Source organism: Chinchilla lanigera, unplaced genomic scaffold, assembly GCF_000276665.1.
Source record: "Chinchilla lanigera isolate Chin_1 unplaced genomic scaffold, ChiLan1.0 scaffold00041, whole genome shotgun sequence".
Classification (NCBI taxonomy): Eukaryota; Metazoa; Chordata; class Mammalia; order Rodentia; family Chinchillidae; genus Chinchilla; species Chinchilla lanigera.
The window spans coordinates 15592792-15613040 of NW_004955442.1; the positions used below are offsets into that span (position 1 = coordinate 15592792).

General features: G+C 45.1%; 1 protein-coding gene across 3 annotated transcripts in view; it reads right to left on the reverse strand.

Moving 5' to 3' along the window:
* The window catches only part of Cramp1l (Crm, cramped-like (Drosophila)), a 61619-nt gene that overhangs the window by 29247 nt on the left and 12123 nt on the right, over positions 1–20249 (reverse strand). For all 3 annotated transcript variants that reach the window (XM_013517674.1, XM_005391571.2, XM_005391572.2), the window contains exons 3-6: positions 17518–17702; positions 10711–10864; positions 8712–8795; positions 4508–4556 (exon numbers count right to left, since the gene is read on the reverse strand). In XM_013517674.1, the coding sequence (XP_013373128.1) occupies positions 4508–4556; positions 8712–8795; positions 10711–10864; positions 17518–17702 (472 nt within the window). The remainder of the gene's footprint in view (positions 1–4507; positions 4557–8711; positions 8796–10710; positions 10865–17517; positions 17703–20249) is intronic.

Here is a 20249-nt window from a genome sequence, read left to right on the forward strand (position 1 = left end):
CTCCTAACAGCACTTTAGCTATAAATTCATCAATCCATCAATCCACGCAAGAGTACAGCACCCCACGATCCAATCACATCCCAAGGTCCCCCCCATAAGGGGCATTTGTTATGGCTTATTATCTAGTTGTCCTCCCAAAGCCTCAGGCAGTCATAGGTGGTACTTTATGGAGGTGGCTGGATCTAGAGTGTGTGATGCTGGGATTAAGGGTGCCCTCTCTTGGGTGTGGGTGGCACCACCCGAAAGGCTGGATGGAATAAAAAAGAGAGGCAGGTCTATTGTTACTACTTCTTCTGCTGTCACTGCTGGTTCTGCTGCCACTGCAGCTGCCATTGGTTGCTGCTTGCTCCCTTTGCCTGGCCTGCCACACCATGGACTGTTTTCTCCTCTGGAATGCTCTCCTGCCATGTAACCCTGCCTTGGAGCCAATCAACTATAGACTAAAACTTGTAGAAACTAAGTTGAAATAAACCTTTCCTCCTTTAACTTTGAGTGTTAGGTATTTTGTCTTAGCAACGAGAAAAAATAAGACAGCATCCTAAATCTAAAATGTAATAGGTGTTCTACCACTAAGCTACATTCCCAGCCATTATAGTTTTGAGACAAGGTCTCATTAAGTTGGCCAGGTCAGAATTGAACTTGCAATCCTCGTGCTTCAACCTCCCTCAGTGCTGGAATTACAGTCATGCACCACCACACACAGTTCTGCTCTGTGTACTGACTGTGATAGTATCTCTAAGACTCCATGCACTTATTAAACGCAAAGCTGTGCCATAAGTAGAAGAGGCCAATATGATGGACACAATAAAATATCAGGGGTTATTGAGGGTTGGGAAGAGGTAGGGATGAACAGACAGAATACAGGGGTTTTTTAGGGCAAAGAAAGTACTCTGGAAGAAACTTTTAATGGTGGAAACGTGTCACACATCTGTCCAAACTTCTAGCATGTCCAACATGAGGAGGGAGCCCTAATGTCTATCTGGGTGATGGCAATGTATCAGTTGGGCTGCACAAGCTGTAACCATACTAATGCAAGATGATAATGACAAGGGAAACGTTGGAGTAGGGGGGTGTATTGAATACTATACTCTCTACCAAATAGTGAAAAATATATGTTAAAGTATTAAGACAATGAGTATCTATACACAACCCTTCTAACACACTCCCAAACCTATTCACCACAGAAAGCCAGAAACAATTTCACCCAGCACAAACTTCTCCCACTTCACTTCCTCAGTAATTTGCTGAGGCACCATGGAGACCACTGAAGCACTGCAGAGGGGAGCCTGCTGACCCTCCAGCCTAGGCTCTGCACCTCATGTATCCCCTCAGGTTCCTCCTTCTTTACACTTTCTTGAGCCCTTAACCTAAACACCACCATCTGGGAATGCAAGGTAAGATGCCTACCCCCAGAAGGTCAGACTTTTACTTACTGTCATGCTATAATCACCTCTGCTGCATAGCCAGCACCCATCCTTATGCTCAGCACTCAGATACTTCAGGACAGAAGAACACACTATAAAGGCTTTCTGTCTCTGTCCCCCTATAGTTGCAGGCAGAACTCTCTCCATGGACTGTGGCATTTTGGATTGTGCCATCAGTACCTTTCTGAGGGACAGCAATGGTAAAGTATGTTATCAGAACCTAGAGTGCCAGGTGAGGCCCCTAAGTAAAAGGAGAAAGTACTGACAGATTCCTTAGTGGCAAATGACACATTTCCCAGCGCTCACCAAGCTTTCAACATGGCCAGGAATCAGTGCTGACTTTTCCTGCCACTTGCTGCGAACTTCCTTATATTACCAAGTTCCTAGTTGCACCTAAGGCTCTTAAAAAAATAAGGGCTACCTTCTCAGTCTTTTTCAGACAGGTCCTATAGCTTGATCAGGTGATCCTCACTAATACTGACCTCATTTAAAAAAAGGGCACTTAATCGCTCTACTCTGTGAATGTACTACCTTCTAGGGCTACCCTTTATGTCACTGCACTGTGGGGAGCACAGCCAACCATGGTGACCAAAACGAAGCTAGGGCTGTCACTTGACCAGTAACTCAGCCACTTGAGGCCTAGAGGATCTAGGGCAAATCCCAAGCTCCACTGCCATCATTTCCCACTTGATTCTCATCGAGAGGGTCTCTATCAGTAGACAGCACTGAAGGGATGCCTGACTCAAAGCACATTTCAATGCTGTTGTCCATCAATCTGTTGTCTGTGAGTACAAGCCTAGTCCAGCATCACCGGCATAGAAACTCAGGGTCACTGCACATGCAAAGTCTGCTCCTTACCCTTCACTGAACTGAGCCTCCTGCAGATACCGAAACACCAAATACTTTACTCCTAAGTATCTCAGCCCAAGTCTCATCTGGGAGCAACAATGCTGAGACCACACCATCATCTAGTATATAGTCCAAAAATCTACCTTCCCACTTGTCTCTGTCATATATCCTTATAACCGTTTCTTCCTTCCCTTTTCTTTTTGCTAAAGATCCAGGATCTAACCAAGGCATGCTCCTTGCATTTGCTTGTCAAGTATATTCAGTCTCTGACTCTAGAAAGAGCTGCTTGGTGTGATGTGATCACCTACCCATGGTAGGAAAGAGCCTGTTGCTTGCGAAGTCCTCCTAGAGATTGTATGGCAGATGTCTGCATAGTGGGAAAGGTACCCCACCTGCCCCAGTCCTCACCCTGGCTTTCTACAAATGCTGCTCATGCCTAGTGCTGGAGACAAAGAGCCTGGAACACTGGCTTCATTCCATGAATTCTGAGATAAAAGGTCAAGATTCACCAGCAAACTGCACCATAGCTTGCTAGTGAGAAGGTAACATCAGGTCTCAGCCTGAGAGCTTCCACCCTCTGGAGAAGATTCGTCAGATGTGCAAACACTGTTCAGCTTGGCAGGAGAAGGAATGAAGGAGAAAGGTGGGCTCTGAGCCAAGGTGGGGGAAAGGGGCAGAGAAATCCCACCAGATAATCCCCTACAAGCATGGCTACCATCCCCACATCCTGATGATCTCTATTTCTGAGACCAGTTCTACTCTGGGATCCTCCATTCATTTTTCAAGCTACTTGTCAAGGTGTCTAGTCATGGCTCTTTTATATAGCAATGCTATAACCTAGTTCCTGCCAGGCATGACTCCCAACAGGGCAGTTTGTGCAAATAAAGCCTTAGGAACCCAATGCTGGGACAGGCGTAGAGCTAGACCCTAGCCACTCGCCCCAAGGCACATGGTTCCTGGAAGTCAGATTCTAAGCCTGTGGGAGATGCTGCAGTGCCCAGAGGTGTGGCAAGGCAATGTTCTGCAGACAGAATGGCCCGTACATCCATGACAGCTCAAAAGATTCTGACCACACACCTAGGGTTCAAGAAACAGGGAGAGAGACCTGGTGGGATGAGTGTTGGAAGATGCCTGAGGGACATGGCAGCCACCACTGAGGGGGCACTATACTAGGTTAGTACCCCACACATGTAGAATTCAGGACTGTATGGCTGGGCTGTATCTTACAGAGTAGTCTCTTGGCCTGAACAAGGCAAGTTTTGAGAGGCCTGAAGTGGGAGGCATGGCCAGAATGGCTCAGGCCATCCATCTGCAAAACTTTCAACCTTCCAACCAGGCAAGGTGGCAGAATAAGGTTTACAGAGGGTGCAAAAGTGGAAGCTCCTAGGTTGTGAGACTTGCAAGTAAGACGCAGACATAAGGGATGAGTACGTCTGGAGTCCTTCACCCAGGAAAAGTGACAGAGGCCCCAGGAGGAGTTGACTAGCCAGAAAGAGGCCGCAGAGACGGGAAGATCTGAAACACCTCTGAGGTGACCTCAGAGTGAACTATGGTGGTTACAGAATTGGAAAGAAGCTCAGGGTGCCAACAACTCACTGCCCTGGGGACCAACTCAGGAGACTGTCAGAACAAGGGAGACTTAAAAGGCAAATGCACAGTCTAGGACAGCAGTGCATAACAATGCACAGGAGACACTTGGTGAGGGGCCAAGTGGACGATCTTTCACACAGCAAGTCCTGGTAAGGGGGCATCTCTGAAGTAGAAACAGTCAAAAGCAACTGAGGCTGAGCAGGTGATAAGTGAACAAGCAGGGGCCTGGCAGCTGAAGCTACAGAGTAGAGGAGCATGAGGAGGAGGAACAGAAAGCCAGACTGAGCATGGGTTCTGGGGCAGGAGTATCAGTGGGCAAGAGAGGCTGGGAAAGTCTTAGAAGTGGCTCAGAAACCCAAAGGAAAAACAATGGGAAGGAGAGGCTTTCTAGAAGCCAGGGAACCACCACATGCAAAAACACAGATAAGGGAAGGAGGAAGCAAGACTGGGGCCACTTCCGCAACTGGACCAAACACCTTCTGTGGGAGCAAAATGGGCACCTGAGAGGACAGTAAGTTTGAATTCTGAGGGTCCTCATCGAGAAAACAAGAAAGCTGCACACTTTTTTAACTTCTGAATTTCAGTGAATGAATCTGAGTGTCCAAAAGGAACAAACACAACCTCACAATAATACTAGTACTTACCCAACTTGAATGAGCTCATTCAACTTCGTTGCATTCTTGTCATCCATACCTTTAAATGGAAGATACACAAATGAGGTCATGGGGTAGTTAGGAGCAAAACTATTTGATTTCATAAAGTCATCTTCCATAGAGACTTCAAATCCTGCCATTGAATATTTGAGGTCTTCCAGAATGAAATCTCTACGGTAGCTACAGCCTTTTCCCCAAGGTCATTTAAACAGTTACCTACCCAAGAGGAACTCCACTAACCCACACATCTCAGCCTGCCTGAAGACCTCCCTTTAGCCACTCTCTCAAAGATCAATCTGCAGACTTCTCCCAGAAGTTCTCCCCAACCCCCTGCTACTACTAAGTTGCTATTTGGTCTGGAATGCTGGTTTTGATGATTGCTCTCTAGGCATCACGCCAGGCCTGTGCACAATTTCCCTGCTGGGCTCCACATCCAATGGTGTCCACAAGTGGATCCTCAGGTGTATATAGGTTGGAATCCATACAACCCCAGAGTCTGCAGAACAATGAGTCTGACACACTCACTGTTCGTTAGAGCAAAAGCCCCACTTCTGACCTCACTGCTGCCAAGGAAAATGTGTGGGAAAGTAAGGTAGTAAGAGGTTAGTGGGAAAAGAAAAAGAAAGGAAAGAGAAAGAGAAAGAGAGAAGCCAGTTGAGCTTGGTTGCTTACTGCAAAATTCCTTCAGTTCCTTGAACTCTTCTGCATTTTGGGGGTATGGAGACCAAAAACACAAAGCCAGAAACAAAGATGAAATCATAAAACCAACCAGCCAGATTGAACGCACACAAAGGAATGAGAATCCAGATGACCACTAATCTCTCATCAGAAATAGTACAGGCCAAAGATACTGGACAGCAACTTTAATGCAATTTAAAGAAACCTGTTAAATTAGAATTCTGTATCCACCAAAAATTTAAGCATGAAGATAAACAAATGTTTTCCAGGTAAATGATAACTAAAAGAATTCATGGCTGGTACAAATGTGTGAAAAGAAATGAGGTAAGTTTTTCAATCAAAGGAAAAGGATCCCAGATAGAAATAGTACTTCAGAAAAGAAAGCAGAGCACTGGAAAGGGCAAATGTACATACTTTCACATAAAAGGAAGCAGATGCTCTGGTGCCCTCACAGGAGCTAATCAGCCACCCTTCCTCTGGACAAGACTTTAAGACCAGGAAGCCCAACCTGGCTGGGGACTCAGGGACACTGGAGTTAAGATCTGAAGGAGGTGACAGATCAGTGAAAAGGGACAACAGGGCAGGCAAAAGACCCCACAGTCCTGTTTCTACACAGAAAAAGGCCTGAAGATAAAGCCTGAGAGGAGGTGACTGAACTGGATCACACAGGCTCTGGCAGACATCATGGGACTTTCTGCCCTTTTTCCTAGGACTGGGAGGGGAGGCTATTCATCGTAGACCCAGCCCTGGTCAAGTGATCTCCGAAGAGAGGATACCAGTGCCACCAACCCAGCACCTAAGAGGCCCCATCCCAGCACCAAGCAAGGGGACTTTGCACAAGACCTGTCTGTTCAATATAGTGAGGACCGGAGAGCCAGCCATGGCACTGTCACGCAAGGCATGACATCTAGCAGCTATGCCAAGCTACTCCATTCCAGGGCAAAGCAGTAAGAGACTAACACTTGTTTCATGAGGGCTCTGAGCACATCACTCATTTCCTTCAATCCTGAACACCCTTCAAGTCCTTTTGCAACTGGCACTTGACATAGTCAGCAGGTAGCACAGGATAGGGCAGACTCAAGTCAGCCTTGCTAGGACACATTTGTCTGGAGACTCCAAGCAGAACAAGCCATGTCAAGGAAAATCTTGCTCTAACCACCAGCTTTCAAACAGATTTTCCAAATGGCCCAGAGAAAACAGCTCATGCATAAGCCTCAGAGAAATGCTAGCAGGTATTGAGTGCACATTACAAAAAAGACACACAAAAGAACACAACAAAGAGATGAGGGGGGCTGGGGATTTAGCTCAGCGGCAAAAGCACCTGCCTGGCAAGCGCAAGGTCGTGAGTTCGGTTCCCGGTACCGGAGAAAAACCAAAACAAAAAAAAAGAAAAAAAAAAGGGATGAGGTCTAGGAGCCCAGATATGAGAAGTTGATTGAGTAGTACTGGGGGCGTTCAGAGAGGTCTGGAGGGATATAACCCCATAACATGAAGAACTCTTGACAGAGCCACATGCCGAGAGCCCCATCTGGGCTCCAGATGTCTGCAAGTATGTGAATATATGTTTGAGTGTGAGGTACAGCTGGATTGGGAGGGGCCAACCAGCAAACCTAGCAGAACTGGAATAAGCACAAGCTGAGCCACAGGGGAAAGGAGAACCCCACTCTGACCAAGCTGCCTCCTGTCAAAGGAATGGGTATAACTAGGAAGATGAGTCTCATGTTTCAGTAAAGAGGCCTTTGGTCAGGGAAGCCATTGTTACTGTGGGCAATAAAAAACCATTCAAGGTCACAGAGCAGGAACATATAAGATAATATGTCCAGAGACTCAGGTAGAGGGCCCAAAGAAGGTCAAAGCACCCTACTCAAGAAGGGTTGGTGCTCAATGTGTTGTCTGGACCAGAGGCCTTTCAAGGTGAGAAAAAGTGAGGACAGAGTAGAAAAAAACAGATTAGAGGGAGGCAGAGACACAGGCTGTGGCTCAGGCCACAGTCAAGGGTGCCAACCATGCAAAGTGGGAGGTCAAAGGGTTGGGAAATAAGTCCTCTAGCTTCTAGGAGAGAAAGACAAAGAGGGAGAACAAACAGGAATAAGGTCATCAGGGAGTACATGGCAGGTCCACAGTGAAGACAAGATGGGAAGAGCAGACCCACTCAGGTGGCAGAGGAGCAGGTAGAAGGGTAGGTGAGGGCAGCCCAAGGCATCATCTTCAGTAGCTGCCTCTGTGCTGGTGCTATCAACTATGGTGAGTACAAGTGGCCCCAAGGTGGGGCTCGGAAGGGAGCAGGTGTTCATTCTGATCCTATCAGGGCAAAGGGTGACAGGACTGCTCAATGTATGGATGGCCTGAAGCTGCAGGGCTGGGTGAGCATAGCCACAGGGGAACTGAGATTCAGAAGAAGGGGAATATCAGCACATGCAACCAGGGCATGAAAGTCACAGACAGTCTGGAGGCAGAGGGTCTGGTGCCTGAAGGCAGGTGACTGCAAAGAGTGGGACCTGTGAGCCAGGGCCCAGGTCTTCACCTCAGAACACACAGAACAGCAGTGGAGGGTTGAGAGTGACAAAGGACGGAAGACGGAGAAAACATGCAAGGGTATCACAGGGGAGCATGGCACCTCCTAAACACAAAGACTAGGCTGGCCCACAGAAGCTACCAGGCCAGACAATGATGAGTGAGTGTTCAGGTTATGGCCAAAGACACAAGGAGGAGCCAGCAAATAGCTGTCCTATCCAGTGCTACAGCCGACCTCAGGCTGTGACACATTAGATGACCCTACAATGTCCACTGGATCAGAGAGGCCTAGGGGCACAGAGGAAACACAGGCAGGGCTAAAGTGCATAGGGGACAGATGCCCTGCAAAGTCGAGAGCATCCCTATCAAGCAGCCATGCAGCGTTGTTCTAGAGGAAATCTAGTCACTGGGAAACCATGACAGCAAATAGCAAGTAAAAGAAGTCCCAGGCTTTTCAAAAATACCAACACCATCAAAGATTGAAAACCAGCATGATTTTTGGTCCAAGTGACTCAGGGAGATACCAGAGTCACATGTGGGGCAACAGCTTTCAATAGGAGCCCTGATGTCTGGGAACATTCTGAGAAATCTGAAAATGGGTAAGAATTTGGGCAGATTGCTGCACCTGCTTGACAGGTGTGAAATGTTTCAGTGAGACCATGGGATGTGGTTCAGTAGTGTGTCTATGTTCTTGGGTGATGCAGGCTGCAGTCTAGGGTGCAGTTTCTAGGTAGTCTTACAGTTAAATAGCAAAGCAAGAAAAAAGTGACATATGTGTGAACATGTGTGTGTGTGAACATGTGTGTGTAGAGAGTAAACAAATGGGAACAACATTAACCACTGGTAAACCTAAGGGAAGGCATGCCCATCATATGCTTTATCAATTTTTCTGTCATTAAAATATTTTCAAAATAAAAGTCAGAAGGGAAAGTAAGTGATCCTGGCCATGAAGGGTCAGTGGCAACAAGGACAAGGGGAGTCTGAGGACAGGCAGGGTACTCACAACCCCCAATCTTCTTGCGCAGTTCACCATAGCAGATGAGGCCATATAGCTCCTGGGATGACTTCTTCAGCCCTCGTGAAAACACTGGAAAATGAGAGAAGGCAGAACTTAGGAAGGGGGTCCAGACACTCTTCAGACTATAACCTGTGCACACAGGAATAACACTAGGTAGCATTTCCAAGAAGGCTTAGGCAGATTTCCTGCATTGGTCATGTATGATACAAAACCTGGGGGGAACTGACAGAGAGCACAGAGGAATATAGTGCTGTTTTTGTAATTTTCAAAATAAAAAATCTAAACAAAGTGACAGGTATGGTTTTTAAATTACTCCTGATGGGCAGAGGAAATGTCCTCAGAAGAAAATGCATCATTCAGCACCACAGGTTCTCAAAGAAGAGGATATAGACATGAACACAGTCACACCTGTTCTCCAGCTCTGCCCATACAGAGTTCCCCTAAGCAGCAAGACAGGCCAGCAGCCTGGAGGAGGCTCCCACTTCCCTGCACCCTCCAAAAGGCAACTCGCCATGGATCCCACAATGGCTCTAGCTGGTATCCACCCCTTATTTTCAGTTATTGGATGGGCTTTATGCAGGAGGCAAACAGGATGGACATATGCAGCTCACCATGGTACCAAGTTCTGGGCTTCAAGGAAGGAGGCTATGGGACTCTGGAAGGCTCCTTCAAAAGGCTGAATTGGGGCAAGTGCCTCCTCCTTGCTTACCCTTTCCTTTCGGTGCTGCCAAGAGGTTCCATCTTAGACACTAGCATCACACTAAGAACAAAAGAGCAGATAGGAGGCACCAGGTCCCTACTGCCCTGAATAGCTATTCCCAGGTACCAGGTGGGAGAGGGAAATCTTCCATACTAGCCACTGTTCTCTTGAATGTTTTCAATTATACAAAGTAGAGCCTCGTGTTGCAGATGGGGTACTGAGCATTAGCTTCTCCTAATGCTATGACAGGGTTGGGGATATAGCTCAGTGGTAGAGTGCTTGCCTAGCATGCAAAAGGCCCTGAGTTCAATCCTCAGTACCACAAATAAATAAATAAATAAATAAATAAATAAATAAAATAAAGCTATGACAATGTGATGCGCACCATGGTCAAGAAACAGTGACCCAGCACAGAGGACACCACGGGAACGGCAAGGGAAGACGAGGGACATCAAAGGCCAACACACAGACACAAGCAAAGGTTCAAAGGTGGAGCAATATGGTCACAGTTGAGCCAGTTACCCTGGCACAGATGGTACATTTGGAGAGAAAAAGGGTTAACAATAAGTGTAGGTGTTAGAAGGAAGGAATGACTACAATGAGCCCAATGTTGTAAAACTGCAGGAATGTACAGCAGGGCCAAGCAGGAGGGAACTCAGAGAGTATGGGGCAAGGCTCTTCTCCCAACATGTGGAGACAGGAGACGGCAATACTTTACAAAGACAAAGTCAGTACAACACAACATGGGCCAAGTGACCCTGGAGAAACCACTGATCAGCCAAGGGTGATCAGAGTTGGAAACCCCACTGTACCTGGAGATGACATAGTCATATGACTAAAGATGGACCACACAAATTTGGATTCAAATACAAATGGTCAGTTGTGGCAAAGACTGCCTTTCTGGGCCAGAAGCATATCTGGCTGCTCAACCGACACCGTCAGTGTGCTCCCACATGAGAGGGAAAGGCCAAAAAAGGAGGGGTCCAATCTTATCCTGCCAGTGCACCTGCAACTCAACTTCCCTTCACTGGACCTCACTGTCCTCTCACAGGGGATACAGAACCCACAGGCACCCAGGGCCATGGAAATATACAAAACTCAGGTGAGTGTCAGTAAGATCACTAGAGCATGGATGCAAGCAGCTTCCTTGCAGGTAAGTTTGAACAAGCAGCACTGGACATGCACCAGCCAAAGTACTGGAGGCAAATCCCAGGTGAACAGCTGCATAAAGGCAATGCCAGAAAGCATGCTCCTGAGCAGAGGCCCAGCCTGTGGCACACTCACCATTGTCAAAGTCAATGTACTTGGTGATCTTGTGCCAGGTGCGGTAGTAGAAGTGCCGGACCTGCTCTTTGTTCTTCACCATGCTTGCAGGCTTGCCCTTCTTCTTGTACTTCAGAGCAATGTTGTTCTGAATTGCTTCAAAGTCTTTCCCATGCTGGAAAACAAAGACCACAAAAAAGTACAGTGGCTGAAACAAAGCAGCTTTCTCTACGACAGTGGTGGAGAACCTATGGCACTCATGCCACAACCAGCTGTTTATTATCACTGAAAGCTCTAAAAGGTCTGCCATCACTGCTCTATGATATGTGCACAGCGCAAAAAAGAAAAGGCGACAGGTGGGCTACAGGTTACCCCGCACTGCACTTACTTGTGCATCATCTTCAACTCTGCTGCCCTAGCATCTCAGGTTGGAAATAGGTAAAGCAACAAAGGAACTAAAGGATAGAACATCACAGCCTGCAGGTGCCAAAGAGGCAAGGGCCCTGCTTTTGTTTGAGTGTGTTCCCTCCAAATCAGGTGATGTCATTGCGATATTAAGAGAAGACTCCTCCCTCATGAATGGCATTAAGGCTCTTATCTGCTAGAAGTTTTTATTAATCTTGCCCTTCTTCCTCCGACATGGGAGGCACAGTGCTCCTCTCTTCAAAAGGATGTTTAAAAAAAAAAAAAAAAGGCACCATCTTGGAAGCAGAATGCAGTCCTCACCAGATATCAAAGCTGTAGCATCTTGATCTTGGATGCCCTGACCTCCAGATATGAGAAACAAATCTATTTTCAGGAGTTGGCTCATGTCAGGTATTTTTGTTTAACATCACACAAGAAATTAAAGCAGCCCTAGAGCAGGAGAAACATACACCTCACTCGGACAATCAGCTTAACCTCTGGAGCTCTTTAGAGACCTTGCAGGAGACACCACCGTAAGAACAGCACTGGCTGACCGAGGGCAATGCAAATCAAGAGCTCAGGGTGCTGCCACCCAGTATCTTAAAATAGGAAGGAATTCTGCACAAACATCACATTTCTTTGATCATAGAAAGTATATTCCACATTCAAACAAGGATAGCCAATATGAATACTTAGGAAGAGAACATGACTGAATATGACCTGATGATATTTTTGGAGTGTCTCCATGCAAAAGTTGAGCACAACTAGATTTTAAGAATGAAACTATTTGTTTGTCTTTGTATTTGTAAATTTGTTTTTGTTCTTTTCTCTTTAAAATGAAAAAAAAGAATGAAACTGTTTTAGGACTTCCATAAGGAAAATCTATGTGACAGTCTCACAAAACCACCTTTTAAGAAGTACTGGGAGCAAAAAAAAAAAAAAAAAAAAAAGAAGTACTGGGAGCTGGGCATGGTGGTACACACCTGTAATCCCAGCACTCAGGAGGCTGAGGCAGGAAGATCATTGTGAATTGAGGTCAGGTTGGGCTACAAAGTGAGTTCAAGACCAGCCTAAACTGCATAGTAAGACTCTGTCTTAAAAAGACCAAAAAACAAAAAAAAGTACTGGGAAGGTGCCAGTTGCAACAGCCACCCCATCCCCCACATCTTGGTTTCTAAACATCACTTTTCAAAGGGGAAAAAGTGGTCCTTAGAGAAATGGCTAATTCCAAGGCTGGGGTGGGGAGACACCGGGTAAGGGCAGAACACCTTGAGGTGCCAAAAGTTGCACAAGGAGTGACAAGAGCCAGTCACAGAGGGCCCCCTGGCTAAAGCCAGATCCATATGGGCCACAAAATCAACAATGACATGAATAATGATTTGCAGAATAAACTAACCACTGAGTTTATGTATCTAAAGAAATAATTGATAAATATGTCAGCCTGGGAGAAGAAAGGGTACTTGCACAGGATTTCTAATCAGCAGACACAGATAAACAATAGAAACAACGTCATCACTGGCAAACTCCACAGTGATCATTACTTCAGGTAAGACGCAGCCATGGTTGCTAAAGCTAGTTAAAGAACGCATGATAAGAAGCAGGGTATTTACAGTCTCAAAGAAAAGCAGAATGAGCTGGAAGTAGATAGACCCACAGTCAACACCTGAACCCAGAGGTCCAGGGGGGCATCACTAAGACTGATACAGACCTCATCATGCACCTCCTGGCTGAATGTACAAAGGACACATCGCTGCCATGGAATTCTTGACACTAATTTAATCATGAGGATACTTCAGACGAATTCAAACTGAGAGACATTCCACTGACTAACAGGCAGAGAATCCTGAAAAGTGTTAAAGTCCTAGAAGACAAAAGAGACTGAGGAAGCATTCCAGGTGGCAGAAAACTCAGGGCCTGTGGGACGTCCACCTGCTAACTCTGCAAAAGGCCTGAAAGTGAGTGAACAGTGCCCGCCCTGTTTCTTTTCCTCATTTTGCTTGTCATACTGTGGGCACTGTAACACTGAGGAAGTAGGGTGAAGGACACTTGGGAATTCTTTGTACTGTTTTTTATGACATTTCCTAAGTCTGAAATAGCTCCGAAATGAAAAGTTAAAAAAATTAGAGCTTGCTCACTGTTTCAAAAAAAAAAAATAATAGAGCAGTGCAGACTACAGCTATTTGGGAGGTTGAGGCAGAAAAATTCCAAATTCCAAACATAAACCATGAAGAGCCAAAGCTGGTTCTGAAACACCTCTCTTCTGTGTCCAACTTTAGAAGTCATCCCCTTCCTGATTGTCCTCTGCCTAAGGTGGAGATCATAATGGAAGTAAACTGACTTTTGTACCTGTGATTTCAAACTATACTGCCACTGGTGTCTGCAGCACTTGAATACATGCCTTCTCAGTCAGCCTTGTGTGGTCTGTTATGTTTCCCTCAACACATGATAAGCCCCCGATGGGCAAGACCTTCTGTGCATTTCCAGCATAACTATGTGTAATGGTTGATACATCGTGTCAATTTGAGAAGTTCAGAAGTTTAACCAAGTAACTCAGCAGTTCTATATCTTGAAGTTTAGAGGACATGCCCTAGGGTAGCTGATTAAGGTCCAGGATATTGTAAGTGTGGACTGTGTCAACTTGAGAAGTTTAAAAGTTTAACTAAGCGACTCAGCAGGGGACCAGGGTCCTCACTTTGTAAACAACCTGAGGCTGTGGAAGAGGAAGGCAGGGAGATGATGTGAGTGTTACACATTCCTGGGTCAGGAAGCCTGCTTACAATATAAGGGAGGAAAAGAGGCTTGTTCCCCACCTTCCTGTTACTCTTGCTGCTTTTGCTGTCTTTTGCCACCTTGAACTGTTGCACCTCAGCTATGTCACCCTGCCCTCGAGCCAGTCGATTATGGACTGAAATCTCCACAAACTAAGTGAAATAAACTTTTCCTTCCTTAATTTTGGGCGTCAGGTATTTTGTTGCAGCAAAGACAGAAAAGTAACTAAGACACTATGTTGTCCTCTGACTAGTTATGAACTCAATCAATGGTGGTGGCAACAACAAAAAACAGCCTAAGTTTGAACTAAGAGAACACTATCCAAAGTCACAGACAAAGACTCTCAGTATGTATATGGCAAAAAAGCCAAAGATGCCTCTGCATGGCACTTTCAGAAGACTGGGAAGGCACAGGAAGAAGCTGAGAAGGGAGCCTATTATAAAGCACAGGAGAGACAAAGCCATCAGCCATTTTCATTAAGGTGAGAAATAATAACAAGAGTCTGGCCAGGAATCTGTAAGGCAGGTAACCAAGAATCACATGGTGAAAACACATACAGATGGTCAGATGGGCAGATATTAAGAAGGGAAATGAAATAAACACTTAGTGGTAGACTCTACAGAGCCACGGTTGAAACAGAAGGACACTAAGAGACAGATAGTAAGAGCAGGTCTAGGGTGACGTCTGTCTAAGTGTTCAACCCACTCACCTGTCCACCTTATTCTTTCCCAGCGATAGGACCAGGACACATTCCTGGCCACAGAAAGGGAGTCTGGACAGACCATCACTAAAGAGACCAATCTGCACTGGGGCCCAGGGTTGTCGTAATGAGGGCAGGTTTGGGGCAGCACTGGCCTTTCTGGAGGGTCTGAGGCAAGAGAGAAATCATCGACTGAGGCCCAGGATAAACAAGTGCAGAGTCCCTGCATCTAGTCAGCCCTCTTGCTTAGAACAGTTATTCAATTTCTTTTGTCCTTAGTGTTGCTCTGAGCTAGTCTGGGAACACTGGGAGCAAAAGTAGAACACACATGTACCATCAACGAGGCAGCAAGGGGCTTGGAATATAGCTCGGCGTAAGGCATGTGCTTAGCATGTAAATACCCTCAGTTTGATCTCCAGCACCAAAAAGGCTGTAGGGGCAGTAAAATCTTAACAAACATTACAGAAACAGTGTTCCTCAGAGCAGAGGCCTGTGAGTGCCCACTATCATCCCACAGCTAGAAATGGGGTCCTATTCTTGCCCTCACTGATCTGCGACACATTAAGACCCCATCAGAGTCCCACCTAGTCTTGGTCAGACACATAAAATGACAGACATAAGGCATGTGTGCTTGCTCTTGCTCTCTTGTGCTCAAACTCTCACAAAAACACACACTATTTGAGATACACAGTACCAATAGCAGAAAGCATTAAGTAAACAGAATTATTACTAGTCAAGGATTTGAGGAGATCTAGTATCAAATTCCTGCCTGGTAGAAAAAAGGAATCAAGTACCTGTCTATTATCCAAGTCCTCTGAAAGGGTGAGGCAGGAGGATTCTAAGTTCTTTTTTTTTTGTCTTTTTGAGACAGGGTCTCGTTATATAGTTCAGGCTGGCCTTGAGCTCACTTTGTAGCCCAGGCTGGTCTCGAACTCTCAGTGATCCTCCTGCCTCAGCCTCCTGAGTGCTGGGATTACAGGCATGCACCACCACTCCCAGCTAGGATCATAAGTTCAAGACCATTCTGGGCAACTTAGCAAAATCCTGTCTCAAAATAAAAGTTTTATTTTATTTTTGTCTTTATTTGTGGGGAAGGGTATCAGGAATCAAACTCAAGACCTTGTGCTTGCCAGGCAGGCGCTGTGCTGCTGAGCTATATCCCTGGCCCTTATTTCTGTCTTTTTGAGACAGGGTCTCCCTATGAAGTTCAGGTTGGCTTTGAATTCACTTTGTAGCACAGGTTGGCCTTGAACTTGCAGTAATCCTCCTGCTTCAGCCTCCCAAGTGCTGGGATTACAGGTGTGTGTCACCACACCAAGTCAAAATAAAAAGTTTTAAAGGGCTGGGGAAGAGCAAAGGGTAGGTTGCAACAAGGAATCCTTTCCCTACTTTTAGTCAACCACATCTCATACTCTACTTTCTGCATCCAGACTGGTGGACCTCACAGAGCTCACAGTCTTCCTGGGAAGAAAGGGCCACACCATAGTAGTGATGGATTCAGGTGAGACTGGGCAATAACTGGCTTTTAGCTAGGTCTGTTACCTCAGCACTTGGGGAGCTGAGGTAGGATCACTACAGGTTTGAGGCTAGCCCAGGCTACAAAAGTGTTCAAGGCCAGCCTGGACTACACACCAAGGCCCTGCCTAAATAAATAAATAAACAGATAAACAAATAAATAACTGCAGGTTTTGATAACAAAGCAGGAATCACAAATCTTCTATGCCCAACAAGTAATTTATCAAAGGTATAATGTGGGGATAATCCCTATACAAAGGCAACCTCTATACTTTATTATACAACTCTTAAAACACTTTTGTATTTATCTGGATGATTTTGCATCTATCAAAACAAGCCTCATGTGCACATTTCATTCTTTCTAAGGACAACAAGAGTCAAACCATGCTGATAACACCAGTCCTGTCCAGCGGGGATAGGCAAATCTTAGACATTTGGCCCCAGGAGGGAGCAATACCAGCCATGGGAATATGGCAAAATCAAATCTGGTGCTCACATTTAGAAGTGTCTCCTTTTCTAATCCTTCTGTAAACACTTCATGGTTTAAATTCCAAAGCTTCATTCCTTTATAGAGATTCTGTTTCCCATGCTTGCCAAGACTTTCCCATCACTCCAGTGAATTAGCTATTAAAATGACAAGGCTGTTGTTCTAGTAACGTATTCCTAATCTTATGTGCCAAAGAAATCATCTAAAATAAGGAATGTACACAAAGTTGTTCACCGTAGCATTATTCATAACAACAGAATCTGGAAGGAACCTCAGTAAGCCAAAATCCAAGAATGGTTAGGTACTACAGGAATTGGTCAGAGTTGAGGGACACTCAGTATCTGCTGTAACTACTAAACTCTGTCACACGACCAAAAACAGCTACAGACAGCACACAGAAGAATGGCTGTGCTCCAATAAAACTTTATTTATAAAGATTGGCAGTATATACATAGGCCAGTTCATCTGTATCTAAAGTACAATATTTACAGGCATTTACAAAAAATGAGCAAAGGAACTATGAAACACCATGAAAAATGCAGGTGTGGTGGCACACACCACAACTTTAGCTACTTGAAAAACTGAAACAAAATGATTTAAATTCAAGCCTGGTGTGGGCAACTTAGGGAGATCCTGTCTCAAAATAAAACATGAAAAGGCTAACTCCAGAGAGAAGGACCTGAGTTCAATACCAGTAACATGCGTGTGTGTGCACACACACACAGACTGTGGGTAAGACAATGGCTAAAAACCATAGAAAAAAGCGAAAGTAGCATAAAATGCCAAGGCCTACCACGGGACCACACCTACTTTAGCCACCTCAGGGCTCGCTGCTTATCTCTAAGCCATGTGGCAAAGGGAGGCAAAGCTGCCCAGACAAAGTGAGCTGTGCAGAAGCCAGAGTGTGGGGAAACCCTCTGTCCACCCTTTCTTACCTCCACAACTCACTCACCTCATACAGTCCCTCGAAGAAAGTGTTTTTGTCCTCCGTGCTCCATGACTCCCACTGCCGCCGGACCTTTTTGCCTTCTTCCTTCTCAGCCCCTGAAGACCCAATGTTCCGGGACGAAGAGCGTGAGCCTCCAGCAGAGGCAACCCCAGACACGTTTCCAGACGATGACCCACCACCGTCGGCTCCTTGAAGAGAAAGGACGATACAGTGACCTGTTCCAGAAAGCTGGGGGCAGTGGGGGCACACAGGACAGATGGGTAGTGAGGACAAGAGGCCACCAATCCACTATCTGATCCTTCCTACTGAACCAGTGATGCCAGCAGGATAGCAACTAGGAACCAGGACTCATGTCCAGAACAGAACATCAGAAGCTCAAGTTGACCAAATGACTCTTAAATATCTTTACAGTTAGAAGAGGGAGTTTGTGTGGTACAAAGTAACACGGTTGCATTTGACATTCTATGCACACTGAAAGCAGAGGGACCTGTCCCCTCACCAAAGTTATACATGACATTACAGTGTCTCTCATTCAAAGTTTTAGTTCAAATAGTCTTACCATCTTTTCAAATAAACAAGTTGAGCTTAAAAAGCAAGAAAGCATTTATGTGTGTCAAGTACTGCCTCCTTTCAGACACAACTGGAACTTCAGAATACGAACCATTTGATGCCTTAAGAACCATTAGTTTTTTGTTTCTTGGTTTTGTTTCATTGTTTTTTTGTTTTTTTGTTTTTTTTGAGAGCCATTGGTTTTAAGATTCCTTATCCTTGACACATTTCCAGAGCCCTCACTAAGAGCTTTGACACATTTCCAGAGCCCTCACGAAGAGGTACTTGGAATTGAAGACAAGGCCTTCATACTGACCTATATCCCCGGCTTTTTTTTTTCCAATATTTTTAATTTTGAAACAGGATCTCGCTAAATTGTTGAAGTCCCAGACTGGGCTCGGCTTGTGATTCACGGTATACCACCAAGCCCATCTCTGGGGTCTTGAGTACAGCTAACCCTGCAAGCTCTCAAGTGCATCAGGCCTAACTTCCAGTAGAGTGTCTGAAGCCACATGGAGAGAGCAGCACAATGAAATATACAGCAAGCGAGGCTTGAATGAGAGGTCACAAAGGTCTTTATAACCTGACCCCATTCTTCTGCCTACCTCAGTTCCCTCCTCTCAGAGATAACAGGAACTCACAGCATACCTCTATGATAATCAGTGTTCTCTTTTCATATGCTGCAGTACTGTAATGTGCTGAGAAACTTCCCAACTCTAAAACAACCTTACAAAGATAAAAATAAAGATCACAGAAATAAAAATATTTTAAAAATCAAAAGCCAAATAAATGTAGGTAATTACCAAAATGTTTTCCTAGTAAGATAATAATGGGCTTTTTTATCTGACATCTACTTCCCAGTCAGACAGGGCTGGGTCACAGAGCTAAGGTCTCAGAGACACCTTCTTCCCTCTTCCTCTCCCAGGATCTCCCTCCACTGTGCAGTAAAAAAGGAATTTTACAGATCATGAAAGATAAAAAAAATTAAAAGTCTATTAATCCGTATAAATTTGGAAAGCACAAGAAACCAGCTTAAGCACTGTGTGGAAGTGCAGAGAAGGCTCAGACTCAATCTGCTCTGCGGCATCTGTCCTGCCGGTCAAAGTGTGTACACTGGTCTGTGTTACTTCAGAGGGTTACTGACTTATAATGGCTCAACTTAAGATTGCTCTTACTTTTCAATCATTTTATTTGCAGTACTAGGAATCAAACCTAGGTCTTCTGCGTGCCAAGCAGGCACAGTATATTAAACTATACCCTTGGCCCCTCCAAATTCTGTATTTTTTTTTCAAATTCTGTATTTTTAATAAACAGCTTTGCAAATGTTTTTTGAGACGGGGGTCTCACTATGTTGCCCAGGCTGGCCTCAAACTGCTGGGCTCAAATGATCCTCCTTTCTCAGCCTCCTGAGTGCTGGACTACAGGCATGTGTCACCACATCCGGCCTAATTTTTTGACTTTGTGATGGTATAAAACTGTTCCTCAAATTTTGAATTTTGACATTTTTCCAAGCTGCTAATACACAGAATGATCCTATCTCATGATGCTGGGCACCAGCAGAGCCACAGCTTCCAGGCAGCCACAAGACTGGGAAGGGAAACAACTCCCTACAGCACACTGGGTTGCTAAGGTAGTATGGCCTATAGGTTAGGTTTATTAAACATACTTTCAACGTGACATTTTCAATTTAGTGATGAGCTTACTAGGACATAACCCTGTTGGCAACCAAGGAATATCCATACTTCAAAACAGAGTATTTGAAAGCATCCCATCACTCAGCCAACAAGAGTTTTTACACACACAGAAAATATTGTTTAGCTAATGGGATGGGGTTTGATGCTCTTATATAGAATGGTGTGACAGTACAGAGACAGACTAACTTCATGAGGGAACAGGACCAGGTCCAAACAAATCACTGGTTTATCAGTGCTGTACTGTCCAATTATAAAATTACTAATCATAATAGGTTAGTTAAATTTAAAATACTGATTCACTAAAATTGAAAACATAAGAAACCCAACCCAGGTTTGATCATGGTGGTACAGGCCTATAATACTAGCTATACCTCAGAAGGCTGAGGCAGGAGGAACTCAAGTTTCAGGCAAGCCTGGGCAATTTAGCAAGTTCAAAAATTAAAAAATTAATAATAAAATAATAAAATAAAAAGGGTTGGCATGTCATAAAGA